This window comes from Scomber scombrus, chromosome 6 (genome assembly GCF_963691925.1).
Source record: "Scomber scombrus chromosome 6, fScoSco1.1, whole genome shotgun sequence".
NCBI lineage: Eukaryota > Metazoa > Chordata > Actinopteri > Scombriformes > Scombridae > Scomber > Scomber scombrus.
The window spans coordinates 14,847,219-14,874,688 of record NC_084975.1 but is presented as its reverse complement, the minus strand read 5'-3'; the positions used below and the strand labels follow the sequence as shown (position 1 = coordinate 14,874,688).

Genomic DNA, 27,470 nt, shown 5'->3' with positions numbered 1-27,470 from the left:
GTGGTTGTAACTACATCTGTGTGTGGTGTAAATGAGCTCGTTTACCGGGCGGTGACAGAGATGTTTTGGAGCTCAGCAGGCCGGCGGACATGTGTGGGGCTCCTGCGCTCCTGGTGCCTGACGGCCAGTCCCGATTACTTCACAGTCCCCCCACGTTGCTTCTCCGTCTCTGCTTGCGTGAAATCCACGATGACCCCAACTCAAGATGATAAGAAGAAGCAGCCGCTGAAGCAGTGGGCTCTGGACGTGAGCCCCTTCAGCACAGTGCGGGCACATCTGGACTGCAGCATATCCGTCAGCCCGCTGGACCCGCACGACTTCCCCGAGGCCGACCGAGTCTTTGTCACAGTGCACGGAGCCGGTGGAGGTCAGGAGGTCAACCTGGATCTCCTGCACGTCCGTTATGATGAGACGAGCAAGGAGCTGCTCATCTCTGCTGAGCAGGTGAACAGCAACCTCTCGATTGAACTGACCGCACCAATCAAAAGTAGTGAGTATCTCTTATGAAATACTGATACTAAAAGATCCCCTCCACACAATATTAAGATATAAAAATACTCTGCGTGGAACTATACTGCGTGTGTATTTTTAAATCCTTAAAATGGTATCTCCTCTTTCTTCTTAATTAAAAAGTCCAGCATCTATAAATATGCAAACATATTTCATCTCAAAAGTTTAAATGGTGGCCACAAGATGTCTCCTACTTCACTGTAAAGTCCATTCCAAGTTCCTACATTGTGTAAGTTGAATATTGGACCAGGATTGGCTTCAGAACTAGTTGTAATGTCACAAATCATGCTGGCCCGTCCCTTCAAAATGGATTTTTAATGAGCTCAGAGAAACCTTTCTACTTTTTGCAGATGAAGGTGAAAACAGCCTTCAAGTGTTAAACTCTGCACAGTGAACCTCAAACATTCAACTGTAGGAAAAAGAAGAAAGGGCATATTTCTGAGTGGAGGGTGACTTTAAATGACCCTTGGTGTCATTACATCAGTCAGTATGTGTTCTTTACATCAGGAAAGAACATTACATCACATTACATCAGTATGTGTCTTTTGTCTGTCAGATCTCTTTATTACCACCAAAGGAAAAGGCAACGTGCAAGTGAAGAAAATGGAGTGTGATATCTGCAAAGTGCAGACAGAGAAAGGCAACTGTTTGCTGCACTCTGTCAAGGTAGGTGACAATATTAACTAATGTTTATTGCAGAAAATACAATAAAAAGAAAAGGAGATGGTCTGATATCTTGTCATTTTTACTCTAATTTATTGACTGATATCACCTTCTGATAAGCAATTTATTTGTCTAATTTATCATATTCACATTGCAGATATTTGACTGATTGTGGAAAAAGTATATTTCTTCCTAACTTCATAAAACTATCAAATTAGCCTCAAAATCAGATATTGTGGTCTTAAATTAGGCATGTCTGAAAAGCTCACCCAGCTACATTTGTACGGATACTATATACGCTATACGTGTCTTCAATGGCTGGCATAATATACAGGACTGTGCAAAAGTTTTAGGCACTTAAATGTTGAGATTCTTATCCATTATGTAATACCATCATCATCGAGTCAGTCTGGGATTATATGAAGAGACAGAAGCAACTGAGACACGCTCTCCAAGATGCAGGGACAACCGACCTGCCAAATAGCTTGAAACATTTTGTGTGCACTGAGGAGAACTGGTACTATTTTAAAGGCAAAGCATGCTCAAAACCAAATATTGATTTCGTTAAGGTTTCTTCTGTTTACTGAATTTTGTGTGAAGTAAATTGGTTAATAAATCGATTCATGGCATTATTTTTGAAAGCAACTTCACTTTTGACCTTTAGTGCCTAAAACCTTTTCACAATACTGTGTGTGCTTCAAAACCTTCCAGCAGCAACAACAACACCTTTAGCTGGTTTACAGCACAAAACATGAACAAAAGAAGCCACAAACAGTCCACAACTAGACCTAAATCACCTAATTCAAGATGACATTAAAATACCCTCCAGGCTGATTGTTGTAGGATTGAAGATGCTCAGTATGGAAGAGGGCTCTTGAGTTAGTAGGATGTGTTTCAGGCTGACATATTCTCACTCTTGTTTGATGTATCTTAGGGTCATCAGGTTGAGGTGCAGTCCCGTGGAGGACATGTTACAGGTGTGGGCACTATCCATGGCAACGTGGACATCAGCACATGTGGAGACTGTGTAAGGAAAGATGGCGTTATTGTTTTTTTTACACTCAGCAGACATTAGGGGGCAGCAGCAGCCTGAGTACAGGATTTATGTGGTTTATGTGGTTTAAGCATTGAGTTTTATGACATAACTGAAAAAAGTAATTTCTTGGTTGTTTGCATACGTACTGTACGTCACCTGGCTGCAGCCCTGCGCAGTGATCAGTTTGTTTAATGTTTGCAGGCAGTGGATGTCAAGAAGCTGCAGGGCACCAAGATGAATGTTTCAACAGAACACGGCCCGCTGAAGGTCAAAGCCATATATGCAGAGTCCAGCTGTGTCTCCTCGTGCTCTGGCAAAGTAGAACTGGGTAATGTACATGGTGAGCAAACAGCAGCATCTGTTTATCCACATTTATACAGTTAGCTTGGTTAGTTTGACAGCCAATCTCAAGTGTAAAGAGATCAAATCTGTTTCATACCATTAATTTGGCTTTTGTCTAGCGCTAGCCTGGGTGGTGTTTAAACTCTAGAGCCAGTGTAGGTCAACCTGCCTGTGAATCCCAAAATTTTCAGGAACATGACTTCATTACTGTAGCTTGTTTTTTTAAAAACAGCTCGTGAATTGGGTATGTTAGGAATGCCTGCTCTGATCCAAACAGAGTTGATTTATGTGCAATGCGGTTGCAGTTCAACACAAATTAAGTACTTGTTTGTTTTGGGGGCAGCCATAAAACGTGTAAGTTGTAAAAATAAAAATAAAAACACACTAATTCTCGAAGGTAGATTGGAAGACTAACAATGTAATGTAATGTGAAGAGAACCATATTTGTCATCCTTTTAGAATTTTAATTTATTCCTGACACAGATGAGCCTCCATCACAGACTACATGGAAATAATTATCTTGTTCAGTGATGCACAGTCTATGCTGAAGACTTTTTCCCTGTCAACTACGCTACACTCTTTTAAATATTTAGTAAGCTGCCTGTTGGTGGCTGAAGATAAACTGATAAATACAGTAACGTTGGGTAGCACTGACCTTGTGCTTTTATTGGTTAAAAGGTAACGCCACTGTGAAGAACGTATCAGGAGATACAGTTATAGGTAAGTAAGCTGTTCCTCTGATTACACAATCAACTATGTATGGTATCTATCAGTGACTAAGAGCAAAACATCTGAGGTTGCTTTGCTTTTGCAGATGGTTCAAATAGTTTCCTGAAGGTTTCATCTCACAGTGGAAACATTGATGTGTACGTGGGAGACGGTGGCAGTGCTGATCTTCACAGCCAGGGAGGTAAACACATAGTATATATTTTTTTTAAATTCACCTGTGTGCTTCTGTCTTTTGAGTCATTCCACCTTTTCTTAGTCTATCCCTCATTCTCCTGCCTCATGTAGGAGTGGTGTGTGTGCGCGTCCCCTCCTCATTAAGAGCAGGGGTGGAGCTCTATGGAAGGTCGGTGGATGTCAGCCCAGAGGTTGTTCTGCATGGAGTACAAAACAACAAAGCTGATGCTCAAACCACAGTTACTGGTAAGCCATTAAGTTTTCATTACATGACACCTCATGGCACAAATAATGTGCAAAACCCTCTAACAAGTAAATAAACTCAGAATGTAATGCCTCCTTTCCATTATCTGCCAGTTTCATATATTTCTCTCATTTCCCCTGTTCTCTGTCTGTCTCAGGCTACATGAACACAGAGTCTCCAGTGGACCAGTGGGTTAAAGTTCAGGCAGACAAAGGGTCTGTCCACCTGAAGACTCAAAGCTGGTTTGAGACCTTGAAGCTGGGAGGCTGAATGACAATATTTATCCTGCGTCACTGTACTGAGGCTTTACTGATGTTGGATGCATCTTTACTTCACTTAAGTATTTAAAATTCTGAGCTCAGGTTATTGCATACTTTAAATGAGGAAATTCTGTATCATCTATAAAATTTTAAGAAATATTCTATGTTAATATTCTGTGTAACTGCAGACCGGTGTTGGTTTGCAGTGAATTGTCAAATAGTTATGAATGCTAACTAAAACCAGCTTATTCATATTTTTTGTATGTTTACTTGCCAATAATTGTATGTCACTATGTAAATAGTATAAAAACTACAATTGAAAGTCTCAAACTGTGACAATAGCACTGAAACGGTTCATACACCTCTCCTCTTATACCTGCATAAAATCCTTCTATAAATCACACCTGTTCACTCTTAATAACCAGGCTGTAGTTAATGAAAGTTACTAATTAAGAAATGCTTATCTTGACACTTAATATGAATCATTTCCAACGTCTCCCTCCCATAATCCTCTTTGCATATTCAAAAAGGTGCTTCAAATAATTGGTCCAAATGAGCTGAGAAAATGCACAGGATCTGTCACTTGTTTCAACTAATGAGCTTCATTTCATCGGAGCATGAAGCAGAAACTGAGTTTGCGTCTCTCTAGTTGTTATTATTAGAGAGTATTAACTGTTTAGGTCCTGCATTAAAAAACACATCCAAACACTAGAAGAAAACCTGTAGGAATAACGTGAGGTTTAATGCAGTTACAAGGTGTTCAGTTAAAAGGATGAATCAAGATTTCCATGCAAAATAATGCAGCTTTTTTAATGTAAAGAGCATAAACAAAAAGGAAAAAGACAAACACATTCCACAGACAAGCAGTGTTAATAACAAAATGTAGAAATTTAGTTAAAACAGTTATACATTGACTCCAATGATGGTTATGTCTTTGTGCTAAAATGTCTAAAGATGGCCAGTTAACTTTTGTATCCACACAGTGGTGTGATATTGCGGTCACTGGTGATAAATAATTAGAGCTGAGTGGTGAACAGATAGTATCTCTGTAATCCAAAACAGTTTGCTTTAAGGAAGAATTTAAGAAGTGTCTCTTATTTCTGTTGCAAATTACAATGTATTCATACTCATAGCCATATTCATACTTTCTATTTAATATACTGTATATAAAGGTTGGAATTTAAGCACTTTTAAAGCAACATACAATTGACTGTTTCAGAGTTTAAAACTAATTTATGATGTAGAAATTGCATTGAAAGATTTATTATACAGAACGGCACACTTTAGAATATGTGGAACAAAATTGTGTTGTCTGCATACAAAAGTCATACACTGTTTAAAAAAGATAAATCAAAATTTAAAATGAATTAAATTATTTAAAAACAATATTATATCATTCATATAAAACAGTAAATGACCCAAAGGCCAATAAGTAGATAATTTATGTAGAAACAAGAGTGATTCACAGTATTAAAAGATTTTGACCAGTCAACAAACACTGTATGACTGAAAGTGCTGTGGCCTAAATACACAGAGGATAGACAGCTGAGACTTAACTTAATTGTAAACCAGTGATTTCAGATTTTAGCCAAGCCTTGTATATTTAAACCTAGACTGAATGTGAAGATCTGATTAATTTTTGTGTGGATTATTTCAAATGTATTATAATGATGCTCTTAATATATTATGATATAAAGTATACAATATGCCCAAAATCATTTCTGCTGTGATTGTCAAATGTGTGCATTAGTTGTCCTGAGTTATTTAAATGTGTTTATATCTTCGCTGTACTTGCTGCTCTTGTCCCCAAGTCTCATCCGTCTTGATGGGTCTAGTGATTGGATGCACTATTTGGCCCCTGTTGTATCCAAACCAGTAGGGAGGGTCGTCATTGCTGTGCTCCCAGTACTGCACATGTGGCTGCAATTTTAAAGCGGCCAACCTGAGGAGACACACACCCACCAGTCGTTAAAATTTCCACTGCAGGACTTTGCAGTACTTTTCTACATTTGTCTCTTACTTGGAGATGCCTCTGCAGCAGGCCATCGTGATGGAGCAGAGTGGAGGACAGATCCTCTCTAAGTGTCGCAGAGTGCGATCTGTGAGGAGAACACAGCCACTCACATCGAGCTCTCGCAGGTACCGAGCTCCACTTGTCAGATATTGCACTGCCATATCTGTCATCTGGGGCAAAAGGAAACAGAAAAATGTGGCATGAGATGAAAATGGGAAACAATCAACTTTATCCAGACAGTTTGTGTGTGACTGTGAGCGAGAGTACCTTCGGACAACCTGACATCCGCAGTGTGACTAGCCCTCTGCAGTAAAAAGAAAAGGCTCTGATGGCTGGGTCAGACAGAGCTACACAGTGAGACACATCAACATGCTCCAGATCTCTCGCATTCTTGCACAGCTTCTTCCCTCATTAAGAACATATGAGATTGAAAGAAATTTGGAATAAAATGTGAATTAATACAAGCATAAATAAATACAATAAATGAGGAAGGAAATGGGGAACCACATCTAGCATATAGTATATCTAGCACATCAAGTATATAGAGATGTTTTTCCCAGAGGGAATAGCAGAAAGTAAGACAACTGTGCAAATTATTGATTATTTTGTTGCAATTGTTTTTCCAAGAAACAGTTTGGGTACAAGTTTATTTCCTGTCAGCTGCTGATGTTAGCAAACACTGGACAAGGACATAAACTTGGACGCACTGAAATTGTAATCTGTTCTATAAAAATGTCACATTTAGCCATGTTTTGAAATTCTAGCTAGATTTGTACCTCAATGCCAATATCTGTGACACGAACGCATTCAGCAAGAACTAATTTCTTCCATCGAACTCTCTCGAGGGCGGCCAGTCCCTAAAAAAACACAAAACAAAAAAAACAAACACAAAGTTACAGGCTGCTCACCACAAAGGCCATTTATCTCTTCTTCAAAAATAATGTTTAACATGCAAACAGTACCTGATCCTGAATGTTGCAACCACTGATGTCTATAGAGCAGACAGAGCTGCCACTCAGCCACTCTAGAGCTGCATCGGTCAGTCTCTCACAGTAACTCAAGTTGAGATGGTGCAGCTTACACAACCTGATAACACGTACACATGCAACACAAAGGAGCTGCTGTGACACTGTAACACGGCAAGATATGTTTGTGTGTGTGTGTGCAGTCATGCTGTATACCTTCTTGCAATCCTCATGACAGAGATATCACTGATGTGATTGCAGTAACTAACATTCAGCTCTCGCAATGTGGTGGCTGAGAAACCTTCGATTAGGTAATAAATCCCTTTATCAGTCACTCTGAAATACACAATACACAAAAATGAAAAAGGTGCAGCTTCTAAGATGTGTGATGTAACACTTCTGCAGTCACAAATACACACACTTGTTGCAACCTGAGATGTCCAGCTGTTGCAGGTTTTTGAGGATAGCCACAGACTTGAGGCTGGCATCAGTTATTCTGGGGCACTCTGTAGCGTGGAGTCTGCTGAGGTTGTGCGAGCTGCTGCACAAGGCCTTCAAGCTGAGGTCTGTTAGTTGGTTGTTACCTAAAGTGCACATGTGTAGAACAGGCAGAATATTTATTTTTTCCGTGGGAATGAAGGTTGCACAATGCAAAATTATCTCACCCTCAGTGCTGAAAGTCTTAAGTTTGGCTCCTTCAGCGATGGCTTTGAAAGCGATGTCGGATAGATGAGGTGCATCCAGCAGAGAAATGGAAGACAGACAGCGACATCTGTCAATCAGGGCCTGTTAAATTGAGGTAACAAACTCAACTTTTCTCTGCTGCATGGGTTTAAGAGTGTGTAGCCAACAATAATTAATGACCTGACAAAGTTTTTCTGTCTACTTTGTTTTTTTTACGTCAAGTATTTCAGATCTGTGAAACCTGTAATGTGTTAGAAATGAACAAACTTACCAAGACACAGCTATCTGAAAGTGTCGGCATGTCATTGATCACAATCTCTTTGAGTGAAGGGCATCCGTCAGAAATGTATCTGAACCCGTTTACCGTCATCTAGGAGGAGATAGAGGAAAAAATGTGTCCACACTGGAATCTCAATCATTCTCCTGGATGCAGTTTTGCTCTCTCCTCACATTTTCAGGGCCCCATAAAGTGAAACCATACATCTGGAACCAAACTAAGGCACATTCCCAGAGGGAGGTGCAGTTCATGTTGCGGTGAATGTGTGTTATGTTACAGTGTGTGCACATGGTGAGCGGGTGGACCCCAGTTGATTGTGTAAACCCAACCCTCCACTTGGCCAGAGCTGCCATTTGCTCTCCCTCTCCTTCAGGTCTCTGTTCATTCGCTCTGAGCTCTGACTGAACAGAGTACAAATGGTGTGCAGCCAGAAACAAGAGGAGACACGTGCAAGCAGAGACGAGTGGCTGGATTTATCCAATGCGAACTGAACACTAAACTTTTGGATTTTCAGTAGGCAAAAATCTGTGAGCTGGCCAGATTGTCATATATACCCAGAGGAGACTAACTACTGACCTGAGTGCAGCCGGACAGGTTGAGGTGGATGAGATTGTGGCAGCCCTTTCCTGTGTTCAGGTACAGAAAGCCTTTATCTGTGAATCTGTAGCAGTAGGCCAGACTGAGGTACTGAAGGTTGAGACAGTTTCTGTTCAAAACCAATAATTAAATTAGTTTACAAAAGAAACTGAAGACTGATCATTTGTGTTGACAGTCTTATTTAGCTGTTTTTTAAGAAGAGTAAAAAGGTGTGTACATGATCTGCAAGGAAAGCAAAAGTGACATCACATTTGGAAGTAAATATCTTCAAATTACTGTGGTAAAATGGGAAATATTTACAAAACAGTTTCCCTAATACTACTGCCAAGACACAGAGCAACTGACAGTTTATGGTAAAATATTTGCAGTGTGCAAATCTGTTAACAATGTAATCATACAATTTCATAGTTATGAGGGTCACATCTGTCCAAGCAGTGGGCTGCACACTGGAAACAGAAATGGGATAATTCTGGGAACTGAATGGCGAGAGGCCAGTGAAAAGGAGAATCTTTGCTATTCATTTGGATATGCGAGTCAGCTGGAACACAATTCAGAGCATAAATCTGATGACATGGTGGTTTTGCCACAAGTGGAGGTTTACCTGGACAATTCTCTGAGAGTTTTGTTTGTTACGAGTGTGCAAGAAAGATTCAAGTAAAGCAGGCAGGGACAGCCTTCAATGATTCTCTGAATCATCGTGTCCTGTTAGAGCACAGATGAAAATATTATGTCAGTAAGACTGCTGTTACTAGTATACATGACACAGTGTCCTATAGTAAATTACAAGCTACAGTGTCTTCATGAATTTTTTCATTAAGTTAATTTAAATATCACAATGATTAAAACTAATTAAAACCATTTGGAAAAATGAGACCAGGGACTGAACCATTGTGTCACTCATATCAGTCAGCTGCTTCTACAGCGTAACAATGATAAAGGATAATAGAGTTGGACTTTTGTTATTGACCAACCATTATTAGTAGTCTTAACAGTGTTTTACTTACAGTAATGTTGAAACACTCTGACACATTGAGCTCCTGGAGATTTCTGCATTGACCTGAGATAACAAAATGCAAAATATTATAAGCTGTAATATAAAAAAGTACCATAAAACATTATGTAAGAAATTAGATGAAGTGTTTCCTGGTTTGCTTCAAAGCTGTATGCATTCCTGGACTGTTCCTATCTCTTACAAAATGTACTACCTCTCACTTCTTCCACAGGCTCGGCAGCAGCTGCGTTCCATCAACAACAACACTGTTGCCCTTTGACCCATCACTTCTGTTTCCAAGTCTGTTTGTCATAAGGTTGTAATCCCAAACTCCTGCTTGGGCTCTAGCTCTTCTTACTGAAAAGACATTCCCCGCAGGGCTCAGGATGCGTGTAACCTCCTCTCTCCTCTTTGCCTCCCTGCTCCTCCTGCTGTTCCCATCCACCGAGACGAAAAGATCGGGAAAGGGAAGAGGCCTCAGAGGAGTCCGACACAAACTCACACGGGACAGGTATGGATTTACTCCCGGGTCTAATTTGTTCAACCCAATATTTTCCGACTCTAATGACCATGTACAGGCCTTGACAAGCCATATTTTTTAAAAATTTGTTTTTCAAAACTGTCAGGGTAAGAGGTGGGCGTCACAGTCGATCGGGCCCCGACAGACTTGGAGCACCTAACTGTTTAGAGTTGACAGAATCTGGAGATGTTTTTGTGGACTGTCAAGACCAGCGCCTCAACTCCATCCCCGCCTCGCACACTTGGTTAAAAAAACCCAAACACCTCCTTTTAGCCCGCAACCGGATTAAAGTCCTCCATGACGGGGTCTTCTCTGGTTATGAGAGTTTAACCAGTCTGGACCTGCAGCAGAACAAGATCTCCTTGGTGGAGGAGGGGGCCTTTGAAGGTCTGACACACCTTACAACCCTGCTGCTACAGCACAACCGCCTAGGTACACTTAATGAGGAGGCTCTCATCCCCATGCCAAATCTACGTTACCTGCGTCTATATGATAATCCCTGGAATTGTCTCTGCTCAATGGATAGTCTGGTACGCACCATTCAGGTCCCAAGCAATCGTAATCTGGGAGTTCATGCCAGGTCAGTTTTGGGTTTGTTTAGGGGTTTTTTTCACAAAAAGGCCTTTGACAGTCTGTATGGACAAGTTGTTAATGTGTCTCCGAATCATGAACAGTCATTAAGCTGTTTACTAGAAAACATTAGATGAACAGGCTGCATATCCTTTGAGTAAATCTCTTGAACTCCAGAAGGTTTTGCCAGTCCAGTTTCCAATAATATAAAAAAAATGAAATGTAAGAAGAGAAGATTAGCTCCTGTAATCCCATCTAACATCCCAACAATTTAACTGTAATTCTTTTGCCAGGTGTGCAGAACCAGTCAAGCTAAGAAGCATGAAGTTGAAGCAAGTGAACCCTGAGTTACTGTGTAAGGAGATGGACCAAAATGACGAATCGCAGAACGAAGACACAGATCACATTGTCCCTATAGAGCCCATTCCAATTCGCACCAAGCCAGATGCCACCACATCCTGCCACATCTACCTTTTCCCCCAAATACGCATGGACTGCAGTGGGCGAGGCAAGTTCAGAATCATGTTATGAACTGCCATGTGGTTTGGTTGACAACAGAGAGGTTAGGAAATATAAGTCATGTCAGAGAATTCGTATGATGTTGATGATATATTACTGTTGCATGACTTGACTGACGAAACCTCCATTTCTCAAAGGATTTTCCTAGTCAGACACATCTGGTATGGCAGATGTTCTCTATTCAACGTTATGTTGCTTGCTTCTTTACCATTTAATTTTAATTTCACCTATGAATAGACCTCCTATTGGAAAAGGTCTGGACTTTAGTATCAAATCCAGGTGATGGATAGAGACAGAACCTCGATTTGTCTCTACGCCAATTTTTTGGTTGCTGCACTTGCAGTAATAAAAGTGGAATCTCAAGAAGATTTCTTGTTGTATTCACCAGAGCAGTCAGTAAAACCAATGTGAATAGTATAGATGAAAACAATCATACTTTCAGCTAATTAAAAAAGTAATTACTGAAAATATGAGTGAAGCAAAGACATGTATTTTGGCAGAGGTAAAATAATCAAATGTGACTGAGTAATCCCTTAATGACTCCCTCCTCTCTTCAGGTCTAACCACGGTGCCTTCAGGCATTCCAGACGATGTTGTTCACATAGATCTGTCTCATAATTCAATCCATCACCTCAAAGCCAGAGACTTCCAGGCTGCGAGGAGCCTGAGAACGCTTAACCTCAGTAATAACAACATGGAGCACATTGACACAGGTACGACCTATCATGTGTGTTATTATTAGTGTACCTATTAATCATAATCAGTGAATATGAGTTATGAGTATGTGATTATTATATCCAGTAATATCCAGGATGACAGCGTGCACAAATAGAGTTATGTTTTTCTTTGCCTTATTAATAATATATGGGGCCAAAAGGTTGAGAACATGTTATGCAACTGCTGATAACTTCTGTTTCACATTTTTAGAGACAGTGGGCACTCTGCTATCCTTGTATATACAGTATTAGTTATGTTTACATTTGGGAAAGCTGAGAGGGTAACAGACAAAGTAATCACTGTGCTCAAGTGATGCAGACACAAGCTGTACAACCTCAGCCTTCCGCCTACAGACTCCAATCTCAATTTGATTGGACCACTGACTTTTACTCTTGGTTAATAATTACTTCAACAGGTCTAAATACAACTGTACTCAGAGAAAGAAGAAACTAATGCATACATACTGTGCACCATGCATCACGTTCTCTCTCTTTCCAGCTTCCCTGTTTGGGCTCCTGCACCTGAATGAGCTGGATCTGTCTAGCAACAACCTGCATTTTGTCATGTACGGGGTTCTTGAAGACCTTTACTTCCTGTCACAGCTGAAGCTGGGAGGAAACCCCTGGATGTGTGACTACAGGTGGGTTCTTCGGCTCATAAGTGTACAAATCAAATTTAGCTTGAGACAAATTGAAAAACATATTTAAAGTTGTCGACACTTTTCAGCATCCACTACATGGTGTACTGGCTGCGTCTGCACCCACGGGTGAGGCACTCTGGCCTGCTATGTCACTCCCCTCTTGAAAATGCTGGTGAGAGCGTACAGGAGTACGTTAATTCCTACAATAGAGAGTGCCCTAAGGACAGACAACACAACAGATCAGATCAAGACCAAACAGACCCTGAGCTTTGGAACACACCTCTGGAAGCTCAGGCAGAGCTGGAGGAGGAGCTGGAGCCGAGCCACTTGAGAGCGCCTCAGAGACACCACATCATCAGACTGGCCTGATTCAAGTGAATATATGAACTAAAATTTGACTTCTTTCAATTCCCTTCTTTTATTTCCTTTCAGTTTTGTAAAACAGTCTGTATCAGATGGAAAAAATACCTTTAACAGTGTTGTTTTTATGTTTTGTTAATAAAAATGTAGGAATGATCAGCTTTTTGACTGTTTTGACTAATTTTGAGGTTTTTAGAACATGATGTGTATGAGTTGACACACCTTTAGTGAAAACTAAATGTTACACACAAATCATTCACTATAAAAACTAAGTGTAGTAACAGTGGGAATCATATCAGGCACAATCTGGAATACTCACTGATACATTTCAAGCTCTGCCATTTTAAGGACGTGCAGCCCCGCAGGTTGAGATGAATCACAAATGGGCGGTAGTTCAGCAGAATCTGCTTCATTGTGCCGTCTGTTATCCAGTCTTTTTCCACAGAGAAGTTGATCTGACAAGGCCAAACATCAGGAAACAGTTATACTCCCGTTTCCAGTACAACAGTATGAATTAAATAAAAAGGCAATCTGGTAACAGACCTGGCTCCACAGTGTTCCTGACTGGATGATAGCTTTCCATGTGCAACACACCTCTGCACAGTTTATCCAGTCTCGTAATTCTAGATACTGAAAGATCTGGAGAAAACAAAATATCTAAATGTCCTTATATATTAAATACCTCAAGGTACTTTTTCCCCCACAATTAACTTCTATGTTCTTTTATTATGTTCTTTTCATAAAGGTGCAGCTTCTTTGGAAATATTTGGCCAATGTTAGCCACCCATATCACAACAGGAGGCTTCTATGCCCCTTCTGTCACTGCCATTGTGTAAGGCAGAGTAAAATAAGTGTACAAGCAGCCCCTCTTTTTCTCCAAACATAGTCATGCTAAAGAGCTATTTATCGGGAGACGTGTTGGACAGAAACACCAGAGCAAACAATGCCAGAACAGTCCTCAGTTTTGCCAGCTAACGTGAAGCCAAAATAAACATGGCCTACAACTGGTTAGTTTGCATAGAGTGAAAAGTATAACATGTTCAGTGGAGGTTTCAAAATATTTATAAACTATGGAGCATCTGATGTGAAAGTACTTCAACAATTACAAAACTATTATTTATATGAACAAAACCCAAACACAGCAATAGATAGCTAGAGAGCTGGCCCACAAACACAGTCCTTACTGAAGAGATGGGTAGTTAAAAGGTGTACTTGACCATAATGAGATGCAACTGACTTTATTCAACTGTCTTCAAAGAGACTGGGAGCATGTTTATAGTGAAAGCCACTCAGCGTCTTACACACGAGATATGATCTCATCGTTGCCTGCTTAGAGAAAGGAGAAGTGAAGCTGTTCCAGCTTTAAATCCGAGGCCATCATCTCACTCTGTGTGAATTAAACCAGGCTCATGAACTACGAGGTGAAACATGGAGAAACTGGCTGAAAAACAACTGAATGCAATTTGCTGTAAAAGGACATACCTTCAACGAGAGGCTGCTGGGGAGCACTGAGAGTCCATCACATCCTTCCCCAATCTGGTGGTCTTTGCTGCCCATCTCAATGAAACCCTGCTCCAACCTCTTTAACACACACACACACACACACACACACACACACACACACACACACACACACACACACACACACACACACACACACACACACACACACACACACACACACACACACACACACACACACACACACACACACACACACACACACACACACACACACACACACACACACACACACACACGCAAATGTAGAAACAAAAGCACATCTCATTTTTCACAAAAATTCCAAATAAATATATACCTTGAAGTACTCTTTTGTCCTCTTGGAGTCCTTTGCAACATGTTGCCATGCAGCTACGATGCGCTTAAGACGGGCAGTGTTAACAACTTGCTCAAGTTTTTCGATGGCAGCTAAAATGAAAAGAAATTTGAAACTTAAAATTTCCAAAGCTTCTGAAAAACAAAACAAAAAACAAGTGAGTGCATCTGCATCTATGATAGCAGAGGAAAACATGTGGGCTAAATTATGGCAACAATACTATGATCCTAAATTAAGTTACTCAGTAAAGTCAAGGCTCACAGTTTAACAGTGCAGGGGACAAAGTGAGTCACAGGAGTGGGTGTATAAAGTGGTGAAGAAATTATTGTCAGGAAAATACTACAGTGTATGTTGAGTCACAGCTTTCAAAAACCAAAAATGAACATCAGTTCAGCAAATACTTCTCACAATGACTATTTCACCTACCAGCCTGTATCTTCTTGTATAATTTTACCCAACTCGACCATTTGGTGAGAGCAGCTTGCTTGCATTTCCTCTCAAAATGCTTCTTTGTCATGTCCATCTTCAGTGCGAGCTCTTTGGTATCTCTCTTACTCTGTGTGGCGTAGCTCTTCCACCTCCTGCAGCAAACACAGCTCATCATTAATTCAATACCAGGTAGGCTGTCAGGAAGGAACTGTAAATCAGCAGGACAGGAGGCAGCAACATTGAAATCATATTCACAGATGATTTGCAAACATTATCTCATCTCAGATTTTTAAAAAAAATGATTATCACAACTGAAGCAGGTTCAGATAGGGTGACTGACAGGACAAAAGGCCAATACTGCATTAGTCCGCACTGATAATTGACAGGTGAAAGTGAGTCTGTGAAACAGAATAGCCTCATGCACTTGCCAACTTGTTGACAATGATGTAGAGAAAACATTCAGGACTCTCTTTCACAAGGGGTCACATTTCTGCTGAGCTTAGTCAGTTTCTCTTGGTATCATCATGAATATTTTATAAATATAAATGTTTATTAATCAACTCCACAAAGTTAACCTCCACTTCAAGTGTGAGTGGTACATATTCATTCAACTCAAACTTTTATAAAACAACTGAACAACATGAAAGCCACAGATGTTTTAAAGCACTTTCTCGATGGATTTCTGAATTGGTTTTATACGTAAATACTTAAGCCATCAGCATGCAGCTCTGTGAGTAAATGCTCCACCTGTGTTTGTCTAATTAGGTTGATGTTCATGCACAAGCTGGCTACAATTGCCTAATTGCAATCAGTGTAAGCAGAATCCGAAAAGGTTTTCCTACCCTCCCTTGCTCTTTTCCTATTATTCCTTGCTCACTTTACTTTGTGGAGAAAGAAAGGAAAGAGAATGAGGCGGGTCCTTTTAATTAGCAGCCTGCTGCTGTTGCTACTGCTACAGGTGGACCAGTGGTTGAACTCACTACCATGGCTCTTCCTTTAGGGTAAATGAAATGCATTTTTGGCTAATTTCGGTCTATGTTACTTTTTTCTTTCTAACTTTGTTGTTTTTTCAGGATTTCTTGGATTTGCACTCTGTTGTTATGGGGCTGCCTTCGGTTTCCTCCTCTAAACGGTATGTATGTTTTTGTCATTCACTCCTATGTTCAGCTTTATAAATTGAGGGTAATCACTATTTATTTCTTTGGCAGGATACAACATTGCACATGGCTACTCGCTCAATGATGATGAAATCAGTAGCTATGCAAGTCCACAAACCTCAACCCAGTTTACTTCTGGAGTGAATCATGATTCTCTTAGTCCAAGAGATAAGACACAAGATATGCAGCATCAGAGCTTTGTCCCCCTTCAAAGAGAGCCAGCCCTCCATGAGTACAAAGAGGATGTTATTTCTGTTACTAGCCCTGGTGAAGACATGCTAGTGCAAAGTGAAATAGACTCAAAGCAGCATGTGGCCTCCCCCTCTCCCTTTGTGCAGAAAAATGAGCAAGTAAGCTCTGGTCATCAACATCCCTTTGGCCTTTTACTAAAGGAGCATACACAAAAAGACAGTGGAGAACCAGTGGAGGGCATCAGTTTCCCAACAATCGAAGATGTCAGAATATTTATAGAATCTATGAAGAGCTCCTTCCTAATACCAGGAAGTGACCCGAGTAAACATTTTCAAACCGCACAGCAAACTCTTGAAAATGAAATGGGTTCTGGTGCACAAAATACTAAAGGAGAGTCTTCAGATCCTGTAGAAGGAGGATCTGCCCATGACGATAGCAGTGAAAATGAAGTCTGGAATTCAGCATTTGAACAAAGCAAACAGGGCGGAAACTATGAAACGCCAAGTGAAAGCCTGCCTGTGTCTGATGCTGTCATCTCTACTACGGGTCTCATTTCTCCCAGAGCTTATGAGAGCCAAGACTCTGGACTGGGCTCTTATATCTATCCCAGTCCTCAGTTCGCAGCCACAGAACATGTGTCAAGTAATTATGGACATTTTTCTAATGCTGTTTTGGGAGAAACCCCTGATTTTTTGACGTATCCTCCTGATGAGCAAAATGAAGATGTCCAGTCAACAAGCTACATGCTCCCTGAACAAATTCCATTTTCTTCAAACTCATTATACAGTGAGGATTTTTCCTTCAGAGCCCATGTGACTGACTCCCCACTCAACCCTCCAGATCTCAGATATTATTCACGTAAGACATCCAGTATAACTCCTCTAATCTCTGAGCAAACAAGCCAACAGCCCAAATATACGTCACACAGTGAAGACCCTCCAACAGGGTATCAAAAACCATCTGATTTTGATATGCATGAATATTTCCAAAGGGAGAATCTGGGCAAAGTGACTCCAGAAAAGCCCCAATCTTCCTACGGCAAAAGTTTCTATATCAGTGTTCCAAGAGTTCAATACCCAGATCTTCAACCCACACACGGGGAAAGACCAGCCCCATTACTTCAGAGATATCCTCTCACAGCTGGCAACGAAATTAATGATATAAACTTCTCTCCGTCTGTTCACCTGCCTGTATCCAGTGTCTCTGTTTCCTCAAGTTCTGATACCCTCTCACAACTGAGGAGCAGTGGTCAAGTGGGTGTCCAAGCAAGCAGCCCACTTGACCCTCAGAATCAAGTGTTTAGCAGAAAGCAGCCAGTCAAATCTCATCTCATGTTTACAGCGAAACCTTCCAGCTCTCTTCGAGGATCAAGCAGACATAATGACCATCTTGGAGACCAGAGTGTCAGTGTTCATCATCCTTCAGTTTTTAATTCCCAGGCAAAATACGAGGAGAAATCAGACCTCTCCAAGCATGCTCTATTCTCTGCCATTCAGAAACCGAAACATATGATTGAAAATATCCAGAGTCCATTTTCTAATGGCTTGGATGTGAGTTTCAACTCTCTAGCTAATTTGGCTCCAACCTCAAAATCAAAGAAAGCCTCTTCAAGATTAGTTGATGAAGTAATGTCCAGGCACTTTGAAACCCAGAATATGATCTCTGATATGTTTCCAACTGGTGTATATAGTGCCAGAAATCCCTCCGATTTATTTTCTACATCACTAAGGCCAGGCATTTCTCTTAATGACGGCTATCTGAGAGCGACCAGAGCTGACCTTCTACAGACCTTCATACAACCTCCCAAAGAGCAGAAGCGTCCAGCCAATATGAATAAAAAGACTGGAAAAGTGGCCAAACGACCTTTTAAACCTATGTCTACGGCCAATGTTTTTGGTTCTACTTTAAACAGCATCTTATGGGGAAATGATGGCTATAGAAAAAGGCCTCCTCGTCAAGCTGGCCCCAATGTGTTACCACCATCTGTAAACGCTTACATTGTGAAATCCAGAAACGGTTATGTAAGGCGCAAAGTATCTCTATCAAAGACCCGTTATACACCACATCTGATGACTGAAGGCCAGGCTGGTAATGACCAGAAGAATCCAGCCTGAAGACAATGTAAATACAACAATGTAAAAGAACTAAGAAAAGTAAAGGAGGATCAACTTTTTCAAGTGAGACATTAAATGGTATGAAAAAACTACTTTAAGAATGTTTTGCTTGTAAAAATAACTTGTGTTTATAGTTGGAACTTAAGTCTATTAAATGAAAATTACTTCTCACATCTCACTGTCCTTTACTATCATTGTGACTGAATAAGATTTAAACTAAGTTTTATAAAGTCATTGTGAACTACTAAATAAGGATTTAAGACACAGAATGATGTTGAATTCAACTAAAATCAGAGTCTGAGACATCAAAAAGGAAAGGAAAAATCAGCTGTTAAATGTATCTAGAGTGTGAAAATCTTGGCTATCATTTCTCCTATAACAAGTACTCTTGTTGTGAATATGTAAAGCTCAACTGAAAATTGGAGCTGAAAAATTAGGTTTGCTTGCTGTAATCATTCCTCTTGTCGATCCTCCAAAATTCACTCTCAATGTAAGTGATGGGAGAAAAAATGTTGTCCTCATTTTGAGAAAATATCTTACCTGAAAATAATGAGGCTTCAGCGGTTTGAATAGTCTCTCTTTTTGGTCTGAAAATTCCTCTGTGTCTCAGTGGACAGTGTTTTCCTGTTCAGCTGCAGTGAAAAGCTCATCACAAAACATGGGCACTAAAGATTGTAATGTTGAAAGCTTTGACTGACTGATTTGGACAGCTGAAGCTTCATAGAACTTTTAAATACATTTTTGCACAGAAGGACTGTAGATTTTGTCCTCCATCACTAACATTGTATGTGCATCATGAAGGGATCTTCTAATGGTCAGTATGAACAGGAGGAAAGATTACAAGAAGAGTGTGTCATTGTTCATTGGGGAAACCTGACTGTTTTAGGACAGACTTGAAAAACTGTGATCCTATTTAAATATTTTAAACAGTTTTTTTGTCATATTGGATAACCCTCATCAATAGTTTTTGTTTTCGATAATACTTTTGTTCAGTCACAAAAAAACAAGCATGACCAGCATCTGAGCAGCAAAAAGTTGTTTATACTGATTTGTTGTAATGTATTACTTTTCTGAGAACTCTTACAAAGGGTGACAATTTATAAAAATGCTTTTTAATTTAAGTCTTGTTTAGCTAACACATAGCTTTAACCTTTTGGTATAACAAACCAAGAAAAACAATAACTCCCTGAATGCTAATGTAGGTCACGTCTCCTGTTTTTCCCTTTTTGTGCAGCTGATATTCTGACATGTTACAGACATGTTAGTATAAAAAGTAAAATTAATAATGGCTGGATTCCATACAGTTGCTTTAGTTTCAGGTCCTGGTATTGTGTATGCTGTCTCACTGTCACACTGTCATGGTTTACTGGGACAATTAAGTAGAAATGGACCATTGTTAAAGTTATTAACATTGACACAATGACACATTAAGTATCCACAGTGAAAATGGCCTATCATTCATCAAACTATCTTATTATGCTTGTGTTGGTCGTCACTGCAATTCTGTAGAGTAAACCTACCTGAAGCAAGAGCTTGTTAAATGTGTCCTGTAACAGGAGTAGGCCTTCTCGAACAGACAAAAGGACAACTAGAAGGGAATTTGGAAATAAATATTCGTAAAAAAGCACTAAAACCATTTTAGTTTTGGTTTGAATGATTTGTCAGTGAAATAAAGCACTTAACTGAACTTTAATGACTTGAACATGTCTAAACTATACTGTACCATAGTATCATCTGGGTCCATATAGGTAGTGTCCACAGCTGCTGTTGTCTGTGAGGTTGTTGCAGTGTGTTGTTCTGCATCTTCAACAAACTTGTGCCTCAAAAAAGAATAAGGTTAACATCAAAAACAAATAATGCTAACTAGAGCTGCAAAAATTAGTCCATTCATTGTTAAATTGCTTTTTAATTGACAACTGTTTTGCTGATGGATTGTTTGGAGTCACTGTTTAAGAGAAAAACAACAATATTCTCAGATTTCAGCTTTTCAAATGTGAATATTGTCAGTTTTTTATTTTTCTGTGACAGCAGTGGACTGTTAGTCGGGACAAAAGAACACATTTGAAGACGCCGTCTTTGGCTTTGGGAAACTGTGATCAACATGTTTCACCATTGTCTGACATTTTATAAAACCAATACTTATCGATTCATTGAAAAAGTAATCCACAGATTAATCCATAGTTGCAGCCCTAATATTGTATTTGTATCTCTGACTAGGTTTGTAAATTGATGATTTACACATTATACCTCACAAGTAGAAGTAGATGTAACTGATTGATTATACTAAACTATGAAAGATGGTAATGGAGTATCAGCACTAGTGGAAGATGTAATACATGGTTTGGCTGCCTGTTGATTTCACTTGAGCACATATTTTGTGTTTTAAATGCATGTGTGCAGTAATGACCACAAATCATTTAAGTTTGAAAAGTCATGTTTCAAATAAAAATCTAGATCAACAAAGAACACATTTACCGTCCATTATAAATTATGTCTTAAATGATTGATGCCTGAAATTGTAAGCGGTGCTGGGGACACTGGTGCTCATTAGTAACCCAGCAGTGTTATGTTTGAGAGTCACCTAAAGCTGTATAATGGCAAAGGTAAAAAAAAAAAAAAAAAAAAGTCCAAGTTCATCCACAGAGTATTTAATGTATTCCTAATAGTGTACAAAGGGGCACGGATGTGAGCAAAGAAACAGAACATATTGCAAATGAAAATGCAATGTGATAGACACGCTGTTTACACAAACAAAAACATCTGTCTAGTTTGTTTTGTATTTCCTGTTTAACTATTTCCTCTCAGTGATACTTTCTGTTGTGAATGCAGTTCAGGGAGAAGAAACTAACTATTTGCTTTGACATGGACTTTTAACTCCTCAACATTTGATAGCCCTACCATGGTTTGCAGTCCCTGGAGTAAAAGAAAACTTGAGAAAGTGAGCCACCAAGTGTTTGTTTCAGGGAATATCACTGAACCACCAAGAAGGAGAGAGGTGTACCTACCAGTCTACATCCTGCAGATTATCATGTCCCTGCAGGGCCATGAGAGTGTTTTTCAGAAACTGTATGGGGTCATCTGCACATGACAGACATGAAGCTGTCAATAAGGCCTGTTGTCAAAAAAATTAAACACTGTCAAATAAATAAAGTGAATTGAATGTTGACTAAAGTGAAGATGATGATGACTAAACTCACGTTAATTATCTGTAATGCGTTACATGTAGGCTAACTAAAGCACCATTCCACATAACAGAACCTACCTTATATAGGTGTGGCAGTTCATAATCTTTCAGAGCAGTCTGTGATAAAGCCATATCGTGCCTTGTATAAATTTTAAATGTTAAATTAAATGAGGGTTTGATAGATTTAACTCTTTATTCTCCATCTCTGTGTGGTAATTCAGCGTTGCTGGGTAACGAGACGTAAAAACTTAAGCAAACTGATATTTAATGTTGGACAACTAAAGCTCATTCTCTTATTTGTTAACTGCACATGACAACCCAGCCAACGCATTGGTCATGTTAAATATTTTAAAATCACATTATAGTCTACATATGTGATAAAAAGAAAGGTCTTTTTTAAATCTAATAACAGTATTTGCTAGTCACTCTGTGAAACTTTTGGTCGGCCACTCCGAGCGGCCCGGAGCAACAACGCAGCTCAACATTGTTGACAACTGTGGCTTGTCGGTCAACTTGTCCAGTTTACAGAGCGATGAAGCTGTCAGCATTAGCTTTAGAGGGCTTTGTTGAGTTTTCGACGGGTTGTCGTCAGTGGTAGCTACTAACTAATGAGCCGGGTTAGTTAGCTGGTAAGTGATCAGATTTGTCTGTAGATTAACGTTAGCTGCTAGCTGAGGTTAGCTAACAGCAGCAGTATGGGCGATGGCAGCGTTACTCCCAGGCTCGGCAATATGAAGGCGCTACTTGGTATAGTCGCCGGAGCTGGAGCTTCCTACGGGATATACAAACTTCTCAGCGCGGGAAGTTTCAAGAAAAACAAGAAAAGTGCCACCAGTGAAGGTGCTAGTGTCAGGAGCAGTCAGCCCGGTCAGGTTACCATGAAGCCGGGCAGCCTGCTGGCTAAAGTGTCCGGGCTGGATGTGGTCTGTGCCCGACCTGTGGACACAGACAAAGGAGATGTTGCATCAGGTAACCAATCTAGTACTGACAGTAACTATATCTAAATTTATCTGAGTGGTTCAGATGATTTCTTTATAATTACCCATGTTTAAAAACTCCTGCAACCACAGTCAATCCTCTTTAAGTTAAATGAAGACTGCAAGGATTACAATAAGTGATCATCTATTACAGTAACCAACCATTTTAGTAATCGATTAATTGTTTGGAGTAATTTTGTGCAAGAAAATGTGCAAATTATCTCCTTCCAGCTTCTTGAATGTGACTATTCTCAGTTTTTTTTTAGTCCTCTGTGAAAGTAAACTGAATATCTTTGGGTTGTGGACGGTTGGTTGAGAAAAACAAGACATTTTGAAAACATCATCTTGGGCTTTGGAAAACAGTAATCGACATGTTTCACCTTTTTCGGACATTTTATTGACAAACATCTCATCATTAATCGAGAAAAGTGTTGATGTGTAAGAGCTTGATAATAACTCATATAGTTATAAACACTGTCTACAGCTGGGTGGAGAATCAGTCTCCCCTATTGCAAACACACATAATAAGGCTCATCATATGTTAAAGTCCTATTTTGCTCCACAGGTGACATCATCCACCAGTCGCCTGGCAACCTGGAGCCACAGCACCTGAAAATGCTGCTGTCATGTCTCCAGACCAGCAATAATCCATCAGACCGGTGTCGGATTTTACTGACTTTAGGAAACGCTGCTGCCTTCACTGTGAATCAGGTAAAGTAAAAGTATAACAATCTGTGCTTTATTTTTATTTATTTTTTTAGCTAAACAAGCCTAATATTTTTATGTTGTTTTGTTCTGTGTACAACCTGTTTCATTATATTTCTTCTCTGCTGTGTGATGTATTTTTTCTTTCTTTATCTTTGATCTCACACAGAATCTTATAAGGGAATTTGAGGGGATTCATATCATAGCTGGCTTCCTCTCTGACCCTTCTGCAGAAGTTAGAGTGCAGACTCTGAATGCTTTAAATAATCTGTGCATGAACATCCCAAACCAGGAACAACTGAAGGTACATAACCACATGCATGTTGGCATGTAGCCTGTAGCAGAGAATAAGTGACATCCCTCTTCTCTGCCTTCTTGATATTGTCTTCAAGTCTTTTTTTGTCCTGCAGGTTTATGTGCCACAAGTGCTGGAGCTGATTGAGATGTCGCCTGTTAATTCGGACCTTCAGCTTGGTGCGCTAAGGCTGCTGACAAACCTTTCAGTTACAGACAAACATCAACACTTGCTGAAGGAATCAATTACACTGTTACTCTCTCTGCTTGTTGTGAGCAATGAAGCTTTACAGGTTAGCAACTTTTTGGATCAAGTATATATTATATAAATATAAATATACTTATATAATGATTTGTAATGTTTTGATACTATTATGTAATGTCCAAAGATTGTAGCTGTAATTAGAAAACACAGCCTTTTTTCTTATAGGGTGCTTTTCAAGATAGTCAAAGACAAAGATATGGGTGTGAGAGTGCAGTATCAATTATTGAAGAACTTGTAATATTTGTGTTTCAGGTTCAGGCTTTGAAAGTCCTTGTAAATTTGTCATCTAACCCAGATATAATGGATGACATTGTTCAAGCTCAGGTAAGCATAAAGGAATGCAATATTTGATAACCCTCATTAAAGTTTAACAATTTGTGTAGTCTTTATACAGCAAGTTGTCATAAGACAAACAAAAGCACTGCAAAATAATGTGTCAGGGGTCCAAATGTCCAATATTCCTTTAAATCAACATTTAATAATTAACTTTTTTGATTTTGATGACTATACTACATGTTGAAAAATCACAGAGCAGAAACTCAATTGTAAGTGTTGCGTAAACATTGCTTCTTCACTTTTTAAACTCTATGCCTAACAACATTGCAACAGAAAGACCTAAATAAACATGCAGTAGTCACAAAGGTTCACTCTCTACTGTCTACACCTTTGCGGTGTAACTCAAATACTAGTCATTATTTTTAATGACTCATTCCAGTCTTGTGTAAATAATTTATGAGACAGCCACCATCACAATGCCTGTGGTCATTATGAATCCTCATTTTGATTTCCTTCTTGTGTGCTTTTTGCCTCAGGCACCCGCTTCTGTTGTGCTGCTATTTGATGCACGAACAGCCCCTGTAGTGCTTCTGCGACTGCTGACGTTTGCAGGGAACTTAAAGGCCTGGAGACCCTCTGCCCAGGTGGCTGACGAACTGAGGCGGAAGCAGGATTGCCTCTTCCGGGTCATGTTAGATGAGTCCTCCCAGCTCCACAGCAAACTGGTCCAGCTGCTTTCACACACCGACAGGGAGATTCAGGCTCAGGTGGCCCGCATCTTGACATAGATCTCCCTCTCTGCACCTTGTATCCATGCATAGCTTTCGCTTCTACATATTTTGCCAAAGCCATCAACCTAACACCCTTCCAGTTCAATTATGAATCTGTTAACATTAAGCTGCTGAAGAGCAAGCTGTGTAGCCTCATATGGACACTCAGCTTACACCCATTAGATCAATGTTATTACCACACACAGCTTTGATCTGTCATCTGTTCCACCTCACCAGCTACTCTGCCCTGTTTTCCAGTTTCTTATTTAATTAATGAGTAATGAGTGGAAGGATTGGAGCAGGAAGAAACTACTCAGTAGTGTAAAAACAGGCCACCTCTCCCTGTTTCCTCCTGCCCAAAAGTTTTCTTCTCATTGCAAGAGACTTTTCTTCTGCAGAGCTCCACAGTGCCCTTTCTTCTGAGAAATTCATGCAGTTTCTCTGAAGACATATTCCAGGTGAAATTTTTGAACCCACACCTACTGCCAAACGTTTTCTAGAGAATGTGTCAGGATGGCCTGTGCAGCACCCAGTTTACTTACCCCTCTGTTGCAAAGTGTTTAGAGAGGCACTTAGCTGGAGAGCTGGAGAAGTGTGTCGCTGAGTGCATACCTTAGCTTTCCTGGGAGATGCCAGTGAATGGATGCACTACAGCCCTAGTCCTCACTAATGTATTGACATGTTGGATTCAACACCATGGTATTTTCTTAATGAAAGAAAACTCTTAAATTTCATTTGAAAATCAGTGACTTTGTGACTTTTGAAGAGTAACAGTGAGGTTAACCCACAGGGTGCTCGGCAGTCTGTAATTATGTAGCAAGGTAAGGTGTTCAAGTGTATCGGGAAGACCTTGGAGTGGAAACACTGCCTCCCCCACATCAAGAGAAGACAGTTGAGGTGGTTTGGGGACCTGGTAAAGATGCTGACAAGGTAAACTTTGACTCTGAAGGTACACCAACTCTGGCTGCTGTGGGGAAACCACCAGGATACGATTGTGTCTCTCAGCTGGCCTAGAAACACCTTCAGATCTGGACTGTTATGATTGTTTAAACCACCTGAAATCGCACAGAAATGAAGCTTAATAATAAATGCTGCTCTGAAAACAAAACAGCATTGTAGTAATAACAATAATGATGTTTACCACGTGAAGGATTTTATTCCTTCAAATGGTTGTTAAGCAACAACAGTTATCGAATGTTAAATGAAGCCCCACTATGTTAAGTTATGCAATTACTGTAATTAAACAGACTGTAAATGATAGATCCTTATGTTAGCTGGAGGACTGGAGCTGTGGACCCATCTGCTGACTTTGTCAAACAGTATTTACAGAAGAGGGTGGGGTGTAAGTGCATACCTGCAATTTGCATGAAAAAAAAAGTGACAATTATCATTTTTAATGCAAGAATTTTATAGCATGAGCCAGTCCAGGTGAGCACTGCACATTTTTGATGTTTGGACACTGACTTTGTTAAACCCAAATCCTAAATATCTCAGGCAACATGGTTTACCAGAACAGATACAGCAGGAGGCTGATTTGCTCGTGACCTAAATTATCATATTTATTTAATGAAGTTAGTCAGCGTTTTGCATATAAAATGGGAAATATGTTTGTTATGTCTGTGATTCAATAAATACCTTATATGACCCATTATAATCATTATTATTATTATAATTATTATTATTATCATTTTTCATGTTTACAAAAGTAGAAACACTACACACTACCATTTTCACAAGAGGAAGATTCAGAGGATTCATGTCCAGGAATGAATCAGAGGATCGTATTTACACTTGAATGTCCAGCAGGTCAGATCAGTATAAACGTCTCCTCTCAGGATCCCTCATTCAGAATACTGTTGCTAGAGTCCAAAAAGATGAGGAAAACCTAACAAATAACATCAGGCCCAGGACCAAAAACAAGTGTTCCCAGAAACTACATACTGAGAGGCAACATTTAGTCACTATCATGAAGGCTACAGTCACCACAGAGCTAGGACAGTCCTGACTTATTTGGGACAAAAACCTGTATTTTCCCCTCACCACTGAAGGTAAAGGATTATTCCGCTGATTTATGGACGTAGCATTTCCATCTCACATGACTCACATGACACAGGTTAAAAAAAGAATGTGGAAAATCAAAAAAGCAGAAGCTGAGATATTCTGACTCTTGAGTCCCTAGTGTGGGTAAAGCTCCACAAACACTTGACACTACATTTCCCATAATGCAACTTAAACGCATGTTTCATCATTCCCTGACAAACCCCAATGTTTCAAACTCCACACATGCCTGTATGTAAATAATTTTAGTTCTCCCGAGATAACCCTGAAGGCATCTTTTCTCAGACTTTAAGCTCCTCCAGAGCTGCAGACAACTGAGTAGCACTCCGACGACTTGAAATGATCCCCATGTGTAAAAACAGTGGGACACCACCTTTACGTCATTTCTATCTAGTATTAA

General features: G+C 39.9%; 3 protein-coding genes across 3 annotated transcripts; 2 read left to right on the top strand and 1 right to left on the bottom strand.

Annotated features, from left to right (window-relative positions):
* Nucleotides 1-1,213: 1,213 nt before the first annotated feature.
* On the bottom strand, nucleotides 1,214-21,857 carry fbxl13 (F-box and leucine-rich repeat protein 13). Its single transcript, XM_062421484.1, has 23 exons — nucleotides 21,804-21,857; nucleotides 21,547-21,653; nucleotides 20,265-20,361; nucleotides 20,062-20,129; nucleotides 15,076-15,230; nucleotides 14,632-14,741; nucleotides 13,356-13,451; nucleotides 13,132-13,267; nucleotides 9,500-9,552; nucleotides 9,097-9,197; nucleotides 8,475-8,604; nucleotides 7,893-7,991; nucleotides 7,603-7,723; nucleotides 7,359-7,521; nucleotides 7,154-7,273; nucleotides 6,935-7,058; nucleotides 6,749-6,829; nucleotides 6,240-6,374; nucleotides 5,979-6,142; nucleotides 5,750-5,900; nucleotides 3,496-3,651; nucleotides 2,356-2,519; nucleotides 1,214-2,196 (listed from the first exon to the last, which is right to left on the bottom strand). The coding sequence occupies exons 1-21, from the start codon at nucleotides 21,855-21,857 to the stop codon at nucleotides 3,595-3,597; spliced, it is 2,322 nt and encodes a 773-aa protein (XP_062277468.1). The 3' UTR covers nucleotides 1,214-2,196; nucleotides 2,356-2,519; nucleotides 3,496-3,594.
* Nucleotides 8,263-12,971, top strand: LOC133981747 (leucine-rich repeat-containing protein 17-like). Its single transcript, XM_062420590.1, has 7 exons — nucleotides 8,263-8,534; nucleotides 9,719-9,997; nucleotides 10,113-10,586; nucleotides 10,870-11,084; nucleotides 11,653-11,808; nucleotides 12,311-12,452; nucleotides 12,539-12,971. Exons 2-7 carry the CDS (start codon nucleotides 9,873-9,875, stop codon nucleotides 12,819-12,821), a joined length of 1,395 nt encoding a protein of 464 aa, XP_062276574.1. The 5' UTR covers nucleotides 8,263-8,534; nucleotides 9,719-9,872; the 3' UTR covers nucleotides 12,822-12,971.
* Nucleotides 21,858-22,120: 263 nt separating the features above from the next.
* armc10 (armadillo repeat containing 10) lies at nucleotides 22,121-26,660 on the top strand. The gene is made up of 6 exons (XM_062421479.1): nucleotides 22,121-22,694; nucleotides 23,268-23,413; nucleotides 23,577-23,711; nucleotides 23,818-23,994; nucleotides 24,219-24,290; nucleotides 24,779-26,660. The coding sequence occupies exons 1-6, from the start codon at nucleotides 22,421-22,423 to the stop codon at nucleotides 25,028-25,030; spliced, it is 1,056 nt and encodes a 351-aa protein (XP_062277463.1). The 5' UTR covers nucleotides 22,121-22,420; the 3' UTR covers nucleotides 25,031-26,660.
* The last annotated feature ends 810 nt before the right edge of the window (nucleotides 26,661-27,470 follow it).

Excerpts from the sequence above, each read along its gene's own strand:
- LOC133981747 (XM_062420590.1), top strand. The coding sequence starts at position 9,873 with ATGCGTGTAACCTCCTCTCTCCTCTTTGCCTCCCTGCTCCTCCTGCTG. Across the intron at positions 9,998-10,112 it reads CACAAACTCACACGGGACAG|GGTAAGAGGTGGGCGTCACA; the intron begins GTATGGATTTAC and ends CAAAACTGTCAG. Across the intron at positions 11,809-12,310 it reads CATGGAGCACATTGACACAG|CTTCCCTGTTTGGGCTCCTG; the intron begins GTACGACCTATC and ends CTCTCTTTCCAG.
- fbxl13 (XM_062421484.1), bottom strand. The coding sequence starts at position 21,857 with ATGGCTTTATCACAGACTGCTCTGAAAGATTATGAACTGCCACACCTA. Across the intron at positions 7,522-7,602 it reads TAAGACTTTCAGCACTGAGG|GTAACAACCAACTAACAGAC; the intron begins GTGAGATAATTT and ends TGTGCACTTTAG. Across the intron at positions 3,652-5,749 it reads CTTGGGGACAAGAGCAGCAA|AACAACCTCTGGGCTGACAT; the intron begins GTACAGCGAAGA and ends TACTCCATGCAG.
- armc10 (XM_062421479.1), top strand. The coding sequence starts at position 22,421 with ATGGGCGATGGCAGCGTTACTCCCAGGCTCGGCAATATGAAGGCGCTA. Across the intron at positions 23,414-23,576 it reads CTGCCTTCACTGTGAATCAG|AATCTTATAAGGGAATTTGA; the intron begins GTAAAGTAAAAG and ends GATCTCACACAG. Across the intron at positions 24,291-24,778 it reads ATGACATTGTTCAAGCTCAG|GCACCCGCTTCTGTTGTGCT; the intron begins GTAAGCATAAAG and ends TTTTTGCCTCAG.